Source organism: Oculina patagonica, chromosome 3, assembly GCF_052425735.1.
Source record: "Oculina patagonica isolate OP01 chromosome 3, crgOcupat, whole genome shotgun sequence".
Classification (NCBI taxonomy): domain Eukaryota; kingdom Metazoa; phylum Cnidaria; class Anthozoa; order Scleractinia; family Oculinidae; genus Oculina; species Oculina patagonica.
Window position 1 is genome coordinate 2,457,942 of NC_135760.1, and position 17,479 is coordinate 2,475,420.

The 17,479-nt window shown below is 40.5% G+C and overlaps 1 protein-coding gene across 4 annotated transcripts in view; it reads right to left on the reverse strand.

Annotated features, from left to right (window-relative positions):
* Positions 1–15,460, reverse strand: part of LOC144646163 (uncharacterized) — a 51,230-nt gene extending 35,770 nt beyond the window's left edge. The window contains exons 1-18 of one of the 4 annotated variants that reach the window (XM_078505702.1): positions 15,349–15,460; positions 13,712–13,755; positions 12,358–12,414; positions 11,626–11,957; positions 11,289–11,421; positions 11,108–11,149; positions 7,443–7,774; positions 7,106–7,238; positions 6,852–6,893; positions 5,862–6,193; positions 5,524–5,656; positions 5,348–5,389; positions 4,392–4,723; positions 4,054–4,186; positions 3,800–3,841; positions 2,809–3,140; positions 2,196–2,334; positions 1,139–1,180 (exon numbers count right to left, since the gene is read on the reverse strand). In XM_078505702.1, coding sequence (XP_078361828.1) covers positions 1,139–1,180; positions 2,196–2,334; positions 2,809–3,140; positions 3,800–3,841; positions 4,054–4,186; positions 4,392–4,723; positions 5,348–5,389; positions 5,524–5,656; positions 5,862–6,193; positions 6,852–6,893; positions 7,106–7,238; positions 7,443–7,774; positions 11,108–11,149; positions 11,289–11,421; positions 11,626–11,957; positions 12,358–12,406 — 2,590 coding nt within the window. In that variant the 5' untranslated portion in view covers positions 12,407–12,414; positions 13,712–13,755; positions 15,349–15,460. The remainder of the gene's footprint in view (positions 1–1,138; positions 1,181–2,195; positions 2,335–2,808; positions 3,141–3,799; positions 3,842–4,053; positions 4,187–4,391; positions 4,724–5,347; positions 5,390–5,523; positions 5,657–5,861; positions 6,194–6,851; positions 6,894–7,105; positions 7,239–7,442; positions 7,775–11,107; positions 11,150–11,288; positions 11,422–11,625; positions 11,958–12,357; positions 12,415–13,711; positions 13,756–15,348) is intronic. The other 3 variants (XM_078505701.1, XM_078505703.1, XM_078505700.1) reach the window with 3 other exon arrangements.
* Positions 15,461–17,479: the final 2,019 nt, after the last annotated feature.

Sequence of the window (17,479 nt, forward strand, 5' to 3'; positions counted from 1 at the left end):
CAATCAAAAAATAAATTCGAAACCATTCAACTACAGAAGCTATGAATTTCAAATATTATAGATGATAAATAGATAAACAATTTCTCCAAGTTTCGGGTCTGTGCGGTGTACCGTTCGCGAGTTATTTGCCGAACCTTTCCACGCAAATTTATAAAGCTTAGTATGGAGACGCCATAACTGTGTCCTTCCGAGGGACACAGTAATGGCCGCCGTAATGTCAGAGAAACCATCTGGAACTCAATTCTGTTTACAACAGCGGCTATCCTTGGTTTAAGAGCTAGTACACTTTCACATAAACACCACTTATTATATCTGAAATGTTCGATCTGCACAAAATGGAAAGGAAAGGCCTTTTTCAAACAAAACAGCTTTGTCACGGCACTCAGCTTGATGTCACATACGACGGAGAACTCAAATATTCAAAATGCTCTGTTTTAACAACGAATGACACTATCGATCTGGAAATTTGCAAAAATATATATTTTTAGTTTATCTTTCGCCTAATGACAACGAAAATTTACTAGGCCTAGTGAATTTTGATTTCAGAATTTTATGACGTAACATGAAAACCAAGAATAGGGTTTTTGAAGGTTAGTAGTGAAGGTGAAGGCTTAAAGGTTGGTGCGTGTGAATTCCAGGAGAAAATTCTGTGGGTATTTCTGAGCTTTAATGTATAAATGTAATAAATAACAAGATTTTATGGCGAGTTGATACGAGAAGAAAGGCTAACATTTTATCTCTTGTCTTGGATGATTGCCAAAAGTAATGTGACACACAATGTGAAGTAGCCGAGTGCATGGTCTAGGGCGCTGGTGTTGTAATCCGTGGGTCCTGGGTTCAACCCCTCCACATTGCTACTAGCTGGATTTGTTCTCGGTCGCCCCTCGCTCAAATCCTCAGTCACGCTTTGTATATAATAGCTAACTGGTATGCCTCCTGCCAGCTGGGATTTTTAACCATGTTATGTTCATTTTCAAAATTTGTTTCCTCTATTTCAGTGGCTTGCCTGTGCATGACAACTACAAAACAACATTAACATTTTTTGCGCACACCATGGCTTTCTTGCAAAACGGAAAATAAAGATCAGAAAAAGATAAACCAGCAAAGGTATACACCTTATTATTTGTTTTCTATTTACCTGGTGTGGTTGGCTCTGTTGGAGGAATTGTTGATGGTGGTTCTGTTGACAAAATAACGGAAATAAGTTCACAAGCCTAGGATAGATGGCTTTCTACGCAGTCTGATGTTTTACGCCGCTTTCCGTAGAATGAGGCGATCACAGTCAATCGCATATGTTTTTTTTAAGTAACCTAAACACTTTGCCAGTACCAAATTATGCTCCTGGGAGACGAGAGACACAGTGAGAGCAAAGTGTCTTGAAGAATCAAACGCATTACCATTGAACCAATTTGCCTCCAAACAGTACAGTTTGATTACACTAGTTTAAATAACAATATAAACTAATAAAAACTGGCAGCTTTTACGCATAGTGAAACCTGTTTAACCTTAAAAGCTACAAATATTTTCCTCTCTTCCCCCACTAGACCAGTTTATATTTTTTCAATATGCGACATAATAGCTGAAGAATGTTACAGCGAACAGGCTCTTTATTTTCTTCATTCCCTTTCTACAGTTATTTTACATTGTGTGGTTGGTTGTGTTGTAGGAGGCGATGTTGATGGTGCTGTGAAACAAAAATCGCAAACTGAGCTTCAATTAAGAATAGAATACATTTTACGTGTTCCTAGCACGTTATGAAAACTCGAGTGGAGCACAAGCCGGTGGTGAGTATTTCCACAGATTTTTGGAGTTCTCCCAAACAGTTTACAAATGTTCTCGATAGAAACACGGGAAAAATGTTTTCTTTTCTTCTTGAAAACACTGTGACCAAAACAAAGTAAATCACTCGTTTATTTTCGTTATCAAAATGCACATCCTTTTGGCTCGCGCCATCATTACATCGATAGCTCGTGCCACTTCATGTGTTGCTATTGAGTCATAAAAGTAGGGCTTTAACTGAGGGTTTTCCAAAGGTTAATGTTTCATTTATTATTTGATATAACAATTTCCAGCAATGTCATGTAACCATTAACTGAGTAGATCCTGAAACCATGTGGAGTATTTTCTAAGATTAACACAGACCTACGTTGCCTTACTTCCAGATTATATAATTGATAGAAGAACTGAGAACTCACGCTTACCGCCATATAACTCCACTCTAAGACAATTCCAACTATGTTGCTTGGTAGGATGAAAGCGGAAGTATCTTGCAGACACTGGAACTGGTAACTTGTGTTGGTCAACAGTGTTGCTGTCACCTTGCCTGTGGAATTCCTTTCAACAAAAATCAAACATGCAACGAAACCTCATTTCACGAAACATGAATGCTTATATCTAACTGGATTTCTTTAACATGGTCACTGAAAAAGTGACCTGCGTGTTTTTGACCACGTACTTTACACTGCGATATGGCCAAAAACATGCCGAGAAAAAAAATGAACAACAGCGCCGAAAGGCAGATAAGAGAGAGGAGAAGAGAAAAAAAAAGACTGACCTTCACTTTAAATTTTATATCGTCTACTTTGGACGCGTTTACAGCGATTTGCGCTTAAAACGGTGAAAATTTCATTAACCTGGTTTTAAGAAATCATGCCAGATATACAGCTTGAAGTGTGGCTGAAAACGATTGTGGTTATCGATTTTTGACATAATCATTGCATTGCTCTGATTTTCTATTTGAATAAAATTTATCTCGTTACCGGCGATTACAGTTAACCAGTATTGAAGTTAAGCAGTGCATCCCCTCACCACTTCTACACCATTTGCATCTTTATAAGGTGTCCAGACGTTTCCATCCGATGAGTAAGACAACTTGAAGTCCGTGACCCATTCATTGCCATTTCTGTCTCCCTGGGAAGCAACAGCACACACTTGAAAAGTTGTGCCAAGATCAACTTGCAGCCAGTCGTCATTCCTGGCAGATTCTTTGGCACACCAGCCATCGCCTCTGTTTCCGTTGAGTCGACCGTAAGCGGGCTGGTAACCATCGCCATATTGAGAAGAAGCTGTCATCTGATGATCAGGAATTTTGGCTTGGTCAGATACTCCTACAGGCTTCACGAAGCAATCATCCGCTGGTTCTGAAGGCAAGCAGTTATTTTTATTGATATAAAAACACTGAAATGTTAATGGCACTAAAAGGCACTAGAGATAGCTGTTGATAGTGTTTTTATATTCGAAAACTACTGGTTAACGCTAATGATTCAAAATTGAATCAGAGGCATTTTACATTTTACATCTCTGGAAAGTCCTCCAATAATGCCTCCCCCTAAAAAGTGTAGAAAGCAATTATGCAATATTTGTGCTTTTAAAGTCTGTCGTGTTGCAGGCAAATGTTCGTCACGTTTTACGACAGCCGGTGCCATGAAGACATAGCGCGAACTTTTTTACTATGTGTGTATTAATTTTGTCTGCTTCAGTGCGTGGAGTGCATGACCTTTCATGACTTACTGTCAGTAACCAAACAAGGTTAACAAAGGAAAGAAAGCACGCCTTGTTTATGTGCCTCTCGACCTCCAGTGTACCTGTTAAGTTTACGTTTTTTCAAAATGCGTCTTCACAGCTAAGAAATCTTACAATAATCAGGCTTTTGTTCTCTATAATCATCATCATGCATCACCATCATCGTCATTATCATCATCATCGTCCTTTATATATACGCGATGAAATTGTAAAGCACAATACTTGTAGGGTCGTGTGCTATATATAATAAACTTGTTTTGTACTGTTGTTGTTTTACCTGTTGTGGCTGGTTGTGTTGTAGCAGGCGATGTCGATGATTCTGTAAGACAGAGATAGAAAACTGAGCTTAAACGTGTGTAGTATATTATTATGTGGTGCACTAACTTACAGCAGTGTTATAGTGTGTCTATTAACTTAATAGACTTCAAACATCTGGTGAGCAATTGTGGAAAAATTTCGTAGATAACGCAGACATACGTTGCTTTACTTGCAGATAGCTAATTGATAGAAGAACTGAGAACTCACGCTTACCGCCATACAACTCCACTCTTAGACAATTCCAACTATGCTGCTTGGTTGGATGAAAACGAAAGTATCTTGCAGACACTGGCACTGGTAACTGGTGTTGATCAACAGTGTTGCTGTCACCTTGCCTGTGGAATTCCTTTCAACAAAAATCAAACAACGGAACCTCATTTTACGAAACATGAATGCTTATATACAGCTTGAAGTGTGGCTGAAAACGATTGTAGTTATCGATTTTCGACATAATCATTGCATCGCTCTGATTTTCTATTTGAATAAAATTAACGACGTGATCCGCAATAATAATTAACCAGTATTGAAGTTAAGCAGTGGTAAACTCTCACCACTTCTACACCATTTGCATCCTTATAAGGTGTCCAGACGTTTCCATCCGATGAGTAAGACAACTTGAAGTCCGTGACCCATTCATTGCCATTTCTGTCTCCCTGGGAAGCAACAGCACACACTTGAAAAGTTGTGCCAAGATCAACCTGCAGCCAGTCGTCATCCCTGGCAGATTCTTTGGCACACCAGCCATCGCCTCTGTCTCCGTTGAATCGACCGTAAGCGGGCTGGTAACCATCGCCATATTGAGAAGAAGCTGTCATCTGATGATCAGGAATTTTGGCTTGGTCAGATACTCCTACAGGCTTCGTGAAGCAGTCATCCGCGGGTTCTGAAGGCAAACAGTTATCGATATAAAAACACTGAAATGTTGATGGCACTAAAAGTTACTAAAGAAAGCTGTTGATGGTGTTTTTGTACTCGAAAACTACTGGTTAACGCTATGAAGCAAAATTGAATCAGAAACATTTTACATCTCTGAAAGCCGTCCAATAATACTTTCCCCCAAAAGGTGTAGAAAGCACTCGTGCACTATTTGTGCTTTTTACGTCTGTCAATTTGCAGTTAAATGTTCTTCACGTTTTACGACAGCCGGTGCCATGAAGGCACGGCGCGAACCTTTTTACAATATGAGTGTTAATCTTGTCTCCTGGAGTGCGTGGAGTGCATGACCTTTCATGACTTACTTTCAGTAACTGGCAACCTGAAGGTTAACAAATGAAAAGAAAGCACGCCTTGTTTAAGTCCCGCACAATCTCCAGTTTACCTGTTAAGTTTAAGTTTTTTTCAAACTGCGCCTTCGCAGCTAAGCAATCTTACAATAATCAGGCTTTTCTTCTCTAATCATAATCATCATCATCCTTTATTTATACACGATGAAATTTTAAAGCACAATGCTTTTGGAGTCGTCTACTATAATATATAATAAACTGATCTTGTACTGTTGTTGTTTTACCTGTTGTGGCTGGTTGTGTTGTAGTAGGCGATATCGATGATTCTGTAAGACAAAGATAGAAAATTAACCTTAAACGTGAATATTATTATGTGGTGTAATAACTTCTGGCAATGTTGCCTTTGTTGCTTTACTTCTAGATAGTCTAATTAATAGAAGAACTGAGATCTCATGCTTACCGCCATACAACTCCACCCTAAGACAATTCCAACTATGTTGCTTGGTTGGATGAAAACGGAAGTATCTTGCAGACACTGGAACTGGTAACTTGTGTTGGTCAACAGTGTTGCTGTCACCTTGCCTGTGGAATTCCTTTCAACAAAAATCAAAGAACGGAACCTCATTTTACGAAACATGAATGCTTATATACAGCTTGAAGTGTGGCTGAAAACGATTGTGGTTATCGATTTTTGACATAATCATTGCATCGCTCTGATTTTCTATTTGAATAAAATTAACGACGTGATCCGCAATAATAATTAACCAGTATTGAAGTTAAGCAGTGGTAAACTCTCACCACTTCTACACCATTTGCATCCTTATAAGGTGTCCAGACGTTTCCATCCGATGAGTAAGACAACTTGAAGTCCGTGACCCATTCATTGCCATTTCTGTCTCCCTGGGAAGCAATAGCACACACTTGAAAAGTTGTGCCAAGATCAACTTGCAGCCAGTCGTCATTCCTGGCAGATTCTTTGGCACACCAGCCATCGCCTCTGTTTCCGTTGAGTCGACCGTAAGCGGGCTGGTAACCATCGCCATATTGAGAAGAAGCTGTCATCTGATGATCAGGAATTTTGGCTTGGTCAGATACTCCTACAGGCTTCACGAAGCAATCATCCGCTGGTTCTGAAGGCAAGCAGTTATTTTTATTGATATAAAAACACTGAAATGTTAATGGCACTAAAAGGCACTAGAGATAGCTGTTGATAGTGTTTTTATATTCGAAAACTACTGGTTAACGCTAATGATTCAAAATTGAATCAGAGGCATTTTACATTTTACATCTCTGGAAAGTCCTCCAATAATGCCTCCCCCTAAAAAGTGTAGAAAGCAATTATGCAATATTTGTGCTTTTAAAGTCTGTCGTGTTGCAGGCAAATGTTCGTCACGTTTTACGACAGCCGGTGCCATGAAGACATAGCGCGAACTTTTTTACTATGTGTGTATTAATTTTGTCTGCTTCAGTGCGTGGAGTGCATGACCTTTCATGACTTACTGTCAGTAACCAAACAAGGTTAACAAAGGAAAGAAAGCACGCCTTGTTTATGTGCCTCTCGACCTCCAGTGTACCTGTTAAGTTTAAGTTTTTTCAAACTGCGCCTTCGCAGCTAAGGAATCTTACAAAATAATGCTTTTGTTTTCTATAATCATCATCATCATCACCATCATCATCATTATCATCATCATCATTTTTTTATTTATACACGATGGAATTTTAAAGCACAATGCTTGTGGGGTCGTGTGCTATATATAATAAACTTGTTTTGTACTGTTGTTGTTTTACCTGTTGTGGCTGGTTGTGTTGTAGCAGGCGATGTCGATGATTCTGTAAGACAGAGATAGAAAACTGAGCTTAAACGTGTGTAGTATATTATTATGTGGTGCACTAACTTACGGCAGTGTTATAGTGTGTCTATTAACTTAATAGACTTCAAACATCTGGTGAGCAATTGTGGAAAATTTTCGTAGATAACGCAGACATACGTTGCTTTACTTGCAGATAGCTAATTGATAGAAGAACTGAGAACTCACGCTTACCGCCATACAACTCCACTCTTAGACAATTCCAACTATGTTGCTTGGTTGGATGAAAACGAAAGTATCTTGCAGACACTGACACTGGAAACTTGTGTTGGTCAACAGTGTTGCTGTCACCTTGCCTGTGGAATTCCTTTCAACAAAAAACAAACAACGGAACCTAATTATACGAAACATGAATGCTTATATACAGCTTGAAGTGCAGCTGACAACTATTGTGGTTATCGACTTTTGACATAATCATTGCATCGCTCGGATTTTCTATTTGAATAAAATTTATCTTGTGACCGGCGATAACAGTTAACCAGTATTGAAGTTAAGCACTGAATCCCCTCACCACTTCTACACCATTTGCATCCTTATAAGGTGTCCAGACGTTTCCATCCGATGAGTAAGACACCTTGAAGTCCGTGACCCATTCATTGCCATTCCTGTCTCCCTGGGAAGCAACAGCACACACTTGAAAAGTTGTGCCAAGATCAACTTGCAGCCAGTCGTCATCCCTGGCAGATTCTTTGGCACACCAGCCATCGCCTCTGTCTCCGTTGAGTCGACCGTAAGCGGGCTGGTAACCATCGCCATATTGAGAGGAAGCTGTCATCTGATGATCAGGAATTTTGGCTTGATCAGATACTCCTACAGGCTTCGTGAAGCAGTCATCCGCTGGTTCTGAGGGCAAACAGTCATCGATATAAAAACACTGAAATGTTGATGGCACTAAAAGTTACTAAAGAAAGCTGTTGATTGTGTTTTTGTATTCAAAAGCTACTGGTTAACGCTATAAAGCAAAATTGAATCAGACATTTTACATCTCTGGAAAGCCGTCCAATAATACTTTCCCCCAAAAAGTGTAGAAAGCACTTGTGCAATATTTGTGCTTTTTACGTCTGTCGATTTGCAGGCAAATGTTCTTCACGTTTTACGACAGCCGGTGCCATGAAGGTGTGACAAGTAGGAGACATCGCAACACGCCTTCATGGAGCAAAGGTCTTCACGGTCATGGATGTTAGGAATGGTTTCTGGCATGTAAGCTTAGACGAAGAATCATCATATCTGACGACCTTTCAAACACCTTTTGGCCGCTATCGCTGGAAGCGCATGCCATTTGGCATCTCATCAGCTCCAGAAGTGTTTCAAAGGAAAATGCACGAGCTCATTGAAGGTTTGGCTGGGGTTGAAGTTGTGGCCGATGATTTTATTGCAGTTGGATATGGGAATACATTTGAGGAAGCGACACGAGACCATGACAAAACTCTCCTTGAGTTCCTCAAGCGATTCCAAGCAAAGAATGTTCGCCTAAACCCAGAGAAGTTGAAGTTGCGACAGTCGCAAGTGCTGTTCATCGGACACATGGCAACCGATCAGGGACTAGAAGTAGACCCTGCCAAAATTCGAGCTATTGTCGAGATGCCACCCCTAACAGACAAGCTTGGTGTTCAACGACTTCTGGGACTGGCCCAGTACCTCGCCAAGTTCCTTCCACACCTGTTGGACGCCACCAAGCCGTTAAGAGACTTAACGCAGTCTAATGTAGTGTTTGCCTGGAATGACGCGCAACAGATTGCGTTCGAGAAACTGAAAGAAATGGTGACGCGCACCCCAGTCCTACGTTATTACAATCTTAAGGAAGAGGTCACATTACAGTGTGATGCGTCTCAGTCTGGGCTTGGTGCAACGCTAATGCAGAATGGACAGCCCGTCGCCTACGCCTCACGAGCACTGACACCGGCCGAGACACGTTACGCTCAAATCGAAAAGGAACTGCTCGCGATTGTCTTCGCTTGTGATCGTTTTGATGCTTATGTCTATGGCAAAGACCTGGAAAACGTAGAGACAGACCATAAACCGTTGGAGCCGATCTTCATTAAGCCACTGGCCGCAGCCCCAAAGCGTCTGCAGCGGATGTTGTTGCGCCTGCAGAAATACAATTTACAAGTGAAAGCTTCTGGCAGATACACTGAGTCGCGCCTACCTGCCAGAGGTGAATGCTACCGAGTTTTCAAGAGAGTTAGAAGACATAGATCACCGTGTCTGGCTCCCGGTGACTGGTGACCGTTGGCAACAGCTGAAAAATGCAGCAGCAGATGACCCAGTACAGCAGAAGCTACGGGACATCATCAGAAGTGGATGGCCAGAAAACAGAGCACAGGCTCCCGAATGTGTGCGCCCCTACTTTGACGTGCGTGGTGAATTAACCATCCAGGATGAACTGGTCTTTAAAGGTCAGCAGATTGTCATTCCTGCAGTTCTGAGGAAGGAACTTATGGAGCAGACACACGCGACTCACATTGGCATTGAAGGATGCATACGCCGTGCGAGAGAAACCCTGTATTGGCCACGTATGACCACGGATATCAAGGAGTACATCTCCAAGTGTGACATCTGTCTGACTCATCGCGCTGGCCAGGGGAAAGAACCTATACTGCAGCACGAGTTCATCGCACGGCCCTGGGCTAAAGTCGCTGCTGACCTCTGTGAGATTGACAACAGAGTATTATTAGTTGTCAGTGACTACTACAGTAACTTTATCGAGGTAGCTCGCCTGAGCAACCTCACCTCTCGGGCCATAATCAGGGAGCTGAAAGCAATATTTGCAAGATTTGGTGTACCCGACACCTTAGTCACGGACAATGGTCCGCAGTTCTCCTCTGCCGAGTTCACAGTTTTCGCAAAGACATGGTCGTTTGAACACAAGACGTCGTCGCCAACCTATCCCCAATCAAATGGAAAGGCAGAGAAAGCAGTCCAGACTGTCAAGAATCTGTTTAGAAAGTGCAAGGCATCCGGAACGTCAGAATTTCAAGCATTGTTGGACTGGCGCAACACGCCCACAGCTGGAATTGGAACCAGCCCTGCTCAACGTTTGATGGGTCGCCGCTGTAAGACACTGCTCCCAGTAGCAGGCTCCCTATTGCAGCCCAACTTTCCCATAGAAGAAGATAGTCGCAAACTGCTAGGTACAAAGCAGCGGCAACTGTTCTACTATAACAAGCAAGCTAAACCTTTGGAGCCAATCAGTATCGGCGACACGGTGCGCATGAAACTACCTGGTGAGAAAACGTGGAGTCCTGGAACATGCGCAGCAACAGCAGGACCCAGGAGCTTCAGGGTTCAAGTAGGAAACGCAGTTTACAGTAGAAATCGAAGGCAGCTGATGAAAGCAGGCGAGCCAAACGAGGCTACCTTGCCAGAGGACGTGTGTTTCCCGGACAACCTGACACCGATAAGGGACGAAGCCGAAATTACTGCCTCACCTGAGAACTACCCTGCATCAGTACCAAGTGAAACCGTTGGCCCGCGGAGGTCACAGCGACAAACGAAGCCTCCTGGGTGGCTCAAAGACTTTATCACTCCATAAGGAGAACGTTTTGTTTGAGACTCATATAGGAGTGTGTCCTCAGTTAACTTTTTTCAAAATTAGAGAATAGGGAAGCTGTGACAAGTTGCGTGACTTGTTTTGTGATATCTAACCACATGAGTTTCTGTTATTATTGATGATTCAGACAATCAAATGTATTCATGCGTCATTGCACAACCAGTGCTCTCAGATTACAGGGACGTCGCAGAACGTTGTCAGACTCGACGCAATCGGCGTGTTTTGATTCTAATAAATCCTCTCTTAAATACTGAAATGCTGTTTCTTACAGAAGGCACGGCGCGAACCTTTTTACAATGTGAGTGTTAATTTTGTCTCCTGGAGTGCGTGGAGTGCATGGAGTGCATGACCTTTCATGACTTAGTTTCAGTAACTGGCAACCAAGGTTAACAAATGGAAAGAAAGCACGCCTTGTTTAAGTCCCGCACAATCTCCAGTTTACCTGTTAAGTTTAAGTTTTTTCAAACTGCGTCTTCGCAGCTAAGGAATCTTAGAATAATCAGGCTTTTTTTCTCTATCATAATCATCATCATCCTTTATTTATACACGATGAAATTTTAAAGCACAATGCTTGTGGGGTCATCTACTATATACAATAAACTTGTTTTGTACAGTTGTTGTTTTACCTGTTGTGGCTGGTTGTGTTGTAGTAGGCGATATCGATGATTCTGTAAGACAGAGATAGAAAATTAACCTTAAACGTGTATAGTATATTATTATGTGGTGTAATAACTTCTGGCAATGTTACCTTCGTTGCTTTACTTCTTGATAGTCTAATTGATAGAAGAACTCAGAACTCACGCTTACCGCCATACAACTCCACCCTAAGACAATTCCAACTATGTTGCTTGGTTGGATGAAAACGAAAGTATCTTGCAGACACTGGCACTGGTAACTTGTGTTGGTCAACAGTGTTGCTGTCACCTTGCCTGTGGAATTCCTTTCAACAAAAAACAAACAACGGAACCTAATTATACGAAACATGAATGCTTATATACAGCTTGAAGTGTGGCTGAAAACCATTGTGGTCATCGATTTTTGACATAATCATTGCATCGCTCTGATTTTCTATTTGAATAAAATTTATCTTGTGACCGGCGATAACAGTTAACCAGTATTGAAGTTAAGCACTGCATCCCCTCACCACTTCTACACCATTTGCATCCTTATAAGGTGCCCAGACGTTTCCATCCGATGAGTAGGATAACTTGAAGTCCGTGACCCATTCATTGCCATTTCTGTCTCCCTGGGAAGCAACAGCACACACTTGAAAAGTTGTGCCAAGATCAACCTGCAGCCAGTCGTCATCCCTGGCAGATTCTTTGGCACACCAGCCATCGCCTCTGTCTCCGTTGAGTCGACCGTAAGCCGGCTGGTAGCCATCGCCATATTGAGAAGAAGCTGTCATGTGATTATCAGGAATTTTGACTTGGTCAGATACTCCTACAGGCTTCGTGAAGCAGTCATCAGCTGTCCCTATAATTGACATTTAATGTTAAAAAGAATAGCAATTTCAATTTATGATGATGGCCATAGTGATGCATGGTAATGGTGATTTTGAAAATGTCTGTGGTGGTAGTGGTGATGGTGATTTACTTGTGGTGATGGTTTGACTGTTGGTGAATTGATGGTGACGGAATAACATTGGTCGTGGTTGTGGTACTGATTTTGGTGGTGGTAACGTTTGCCGTGTACAATCGACAAAGATGTATTAGGATGGGTTTTGCCTCAACACAAATCCTTAGTGTTTTTTATAGTTGTTAAGTCTCCGAATTATGGATTATTTCATGTTCAATCTTTTAAATGTTTCATTGCTTTCAACTCTTGTTCTGGCGTATGGTGAGTTGTAAGAAAACGGTGTTCAATTTTCATGTACCTTGTTGAAGATCAAGAAGGAGCAAAATTAAGGCAATCGTTGTAAACATGTTGGAACCTGTAAATAGAGAAATGACAGAAATTACTCTGGGAGGGGAGGCATAATAGAGAGGTGTACGCTCTAGTACGCAGTTAAGTTAAACAGTTGCATAAAAAGCCTGAAAAGAGTTAGGCTTGAACAGGATTCGAGCCCATGACACAATTAAAATTGAAGAGAGAAATGGAGGACGGGAGGGGAGGGGAGGGAAGAGACTGTATGCGATCTCTTTAGGGGGGGGGGGGGTGAGGGAAAGGAGGTCCTTTTATTAATATTATTTCCAAATTGCATAAGGAACATAGTTCTCGTAGTTTGCTAATACGCGTGTTGTGATGCGGCTTTTGATAGGATCTTGCGACTTTTCATACGCCTGTGGAAATACTTTCCAAACGTTCTTTGGAAATACTGACAACCTTAGCTTTGGACTTTGTTCGTCAAGTTTTGAGTGAACTCAGTTGACTCGTGGTGAATGCTAATTCCGCTCATTTACAATTTAACATTTTTAAATTTAATTCAAATATTTGCGTGCTTGCTCATGATCAATTTCACGTCTTGGAACTGTTCGAGATAAATTGAGATGCTGTCATTCAATGGTCTACTGTTGAAATTACTTTTCTTTGTATGGCTCCTGGTATTGATTGGCCCAACTCTCAGGCGGAAGTCTCTTGCCCGGAGTTTGGGCCTAGCTAAGGTGAAACACTTGTAAAATTTTAGGTAGGCTACTGTATTGATACAATGGAATTCAAATTAAATTGCTCGTTTAGACGGAAGAATATCTTTCGTTAAAACAGATTCTATTTTAACTTATTATAACGTCACTTGGTCGAAATAATTGAAAAATTTGCTTGTATCACTTATACCGCACCTTCGTGTTGTTTACAGAACTACATCTAATATGGCATTTTAACTCTAGAAAAATTAAAATTCACAAGTTATTGACTCTTTGCTGATACTGCAATGTGACGTCTTTTTCAAGCTTGATAATAGAAACTGATCATAAGAGACGACGAAAGCCTCACTTAAAATTGAATACGACTGAGTATTCGTTGATCATCATTTTGAAATACTATCAGATCAGTCAGCATGTGAGAGCGCGGACTGCAAGTGTCGTACAGAAGAATGCCGCCGTTTATACTTATTTTGAAAATGATGCTGTCGAAACTCCATTTAACTCATGTAAATGTTTTCAAAAAATAATTTCTGGACTATTTCTAAATATTCCGTCCGTTCAACATGTTGCAATGCGTTGTAACACTGAAAAGAAAGTTATCATTCGCAACCTAAGGCTATAATCAATTAGAAAAAAAATGATTGGTACCTTTTTCTTGAGAGAGCAGTCCCAGAGGGTCTGTCCTAGGTAACCTGACGATTAATAGAAGAAACAACTCTTTTCCGTGGTTCAGATTAGGTAAGTTTTAAGTAAGAGCGATCACGGAGCACACAATATTTTCTCACCCCCTAAAGCGATCACTGTCAATATTTACTGCCAAAAATGTGCTCTGAATAACTTTTCCATGGCAAATGAGAGCATCTTTGAAACATTTAATAATGAAAGCCATAAAGCTCTGCAGGGGTAAACTCGTATAATATAATGACTATCATGCTACACCCCAGGCAGTGTGCGGTCTACGACCGCAATGCATGCTGTTATTTGTATAGTTTGAGCGAAATAACTACTATTTGTTCAAAATATTGCATCTTCTGCGAATCTTTCGATGAAAAACCTGCTTTTAGCTCATTATTGATCTAAGGAATTATCGTTTTTTCTCGGCATTGTACTTAGGTTATTATGCTGAATAGTATACGGTACTGAACATCCGCTTGTAGCGGTTTGAATAAGCTATATTCCAATCATTTCAAGGTGTCTGCACGAAAAATATCCCTGTTGACGTTTAAAATTATCAAAATCAGATAACTTGCTTTTGCGTGCCTTCAGAGATGGATGTATTAAGAAGAAACGTTCTGGCCGCTTGTTTTGATCGTAAAGCAGTCGTAAAACTTTCACAAAGACTGATTAAGGCTGAGGTATATGCATAAATTATATGTTTTTGTGCATTAGGTCAAAAGCAAATTCATGAATTTTTGATTTTGCTTGTGAGATTTAAGCTATCTACGCCTTTTCCTTCACCAAAAGCATGTGGAAGAGCTTTTTTTTCCTATTCTTTTTTGCGGTAATTCTTTCCGTAAGCGAAAATTTAGCGAGATCAAATTACATGTATAGACACTGAGGGGCATCGAATTTATATTGGTTTGTTGTTGAATTTTAGCATGAACAATTTCGCGTTTTCGTACTAATTAGGACAATTGACATGTTCTGAATGTTCAAAATTATTGCATGCGCATTGATTTGCCTTACTTTCGAGTCTTTCCGGAGTTTACGGAGTTTTTCGCCGGCGGGAGGCGAAAAACATTCCAGCTGCGCAAGTGTATCGATACACTGAAATCCAAAGTGCTCGGTACATGCATCACTTTAACCGCACCTTCGTGTGTTCTTTGCAGAACCATACCTAATGTGGTATTGACTTTAGAAAATATAAAATTCACGAGTTGTTGACTGTTCGCACATACTGTCACATACTGGAAAGTGTTGTCTTTTTCAAAAAATTAAAAAAATTAAATTAAACAAGGTTCAGTATTCTGAGTATTCGTTATCGTCATTTTAAAATACTGTCTTATTCAGTTTGTGGGAGCGTGGACTGCAATTTTCCTACAGAAGTAGACCGCTATTTATGCTCATCTTCGAAGTTATGTTTTCGAATCTCCATTAAATTCATTTTAAGGTGACGAAATGTTTTTAAAAACTAATTTCCGGAATTTCTCCAAATTTTCAGACCATTCAACGACTTGCATTGAGGCACTAAGTCTACGTCGAACAAAAAGACTAACATTAAGACCTAAGGCCATCATTATTAATATTGTAAAAGCAATCAGAAACAAAGCAGAAAGAATTTGTACCTTCCTCTTGATGTAAAGACAGAAGGTCTGTCTTAGGTAGCCCGTCAATTAAAAGAAGGAACAACGCCTTTGCGTGCTTCAGGCCAGGCAAGTTGTAAGTGAGAGCTATCAGACTGCGCACCTAGTCTTTTCTCATCTCATCTCCTGCAGCGATCGTTGTCAATATCTACTGCAAAAATGTGCTCGGAACAACTTTTCCATGGCAAATGAAAGTATCATTTAAACATTTAGTAATAAAAGCCATCGAGTCAGCTGTGGAGATCTCGGGGGTGATTTTCAGTTCAGTGCTGGCTGAGTTTCTAGAAGAGTTCCTAATTGAATTCCAGTAGAGAGGCGAAGCCACGTGAACATTGCTAATGCCTTGATGTAACTTTAGACCAGAACAGTACGTCCGCAACACGTGTTAACAACCTTGATCAAGCTGGCCTCTGATTAATTACTCTTGACAGCCAATCAAGAAAGCTGTTAACAAAACAGAAAGCACGCACTTCCCTGCAGTTCCCTTTACCGCAATAAACTCTTTCTATTTAATAAGAATATAGTTAATAAGAATATCGAGGCTGAAATTTGCGAATTTTTATAAGAATATTTAAAGAATAAACCCGAGGCTGAGATTTTGAAAAAATATAATTTTGAGTCGAAACTTTGGTAATACAATGCAATAAATTATGTTTTTAAGTAAACCGTATAAAAATCTTTATTTCTTAACTAGCCAATAACACGATAAAAGCCTGCACTAACCAAATATTCGATTCTAACGCAAGTGGTCAAAAGTAGTTGCAAGTTCAACTTGCGACTAAACTTGCGTGTCCGTTTGGCCACTCAACGCAAGTTTACAAAAAGTCATTAAAAATGCTTCGAAGTGCAATTTAGTATTTGAAGTAAACTGCAAAAAATGCGTTGACTTGCGATGGGTGGCCAAACCGTGAAAAAATTGCGTTAACTAGAGTGCAAATTTGATCTCGACCAACGCAAGTGCGATCATGACTAATACACCACACGAGTACTACGAGCAACATACGGGTAACATACGAGTAACACACGAAACATACGGGCACATACGGATACATACGAGTAACATACGGATACACACGAGTAACATACGGATACATACGAGTAACATACGGATGCATACGAGTAACATACCAGTTCTTTTTTCATTTCCCTTTATTTTGTTTTATTTTTCATTTTTATCAGTATGCTCCCCCACCCCCCTTCCCGTCAATAAGGTTAAGTGACGAGCGCAAAGGACAAAACGTATTGAAGACGTATCAAGAATTTGAAATGTTATAAGGTCAATAGCTCAACTTCTTGAATTCACTTACATACGATCTTACCCGTAACATACGAGTAACATAAGGACACATACGGGTGCATACCAGTTCCTATTTCATTTCACTTTATTTTATTTTATTTTATTTTTATTTTTCATTTTTTTGTTCCTTGTCCTTTGGGCTCGTCACGCAATCTTTTTGGAGAGGAGTGCGATGGAGAAACACAACGAGTCTCTCGTAGCTCAGTTGGTTAGAGCGCCCAACCGGTATCTGGTAGGCCATGGGTTCGATTCCCGTCGGGGACTCAGAATTTTTTCTTTGTCCCATGCTCGTGTCATGTAGAACATCTTATCTTTATTATTTATTACCGAGCTTAAAATTTACCATCTTTATTATTTACCACGTTACATCTAATGACCAATAATTGATTTTTCGATTATTATTCGATTATTATACTCGTATGTTACCTGTATGTACCCGTAATTGCCCGTATGTTTTGTTTTGTTTACTTCTGTTGCATAAAATAAAAATGAAAAATAAAATGAAATAAAATGAAATAGGAACTGGCATGCACCCGTATGTATCCGTATGTTACTCGTATGTATCCGTATGTTACTCGTATGTTACCTGTATGTAACCGTATGTACCCGTATGTTCCGTGTGTTACTCGTATGTTACCCGTATGTTACTCGTGGTACTCGTGTGGTGTATTAGTCATGATCCGCAAGTGCACGCAAGTCCGCCAAACGGAGACGCAAGTAGACGCAAGTTTTCAACTTGCGTCTACTTGCGCTGCCGTTTGGTCAGGGCTTAACACGATACAGGTCTGGACACCAAACACTTGAAATTGATACCCC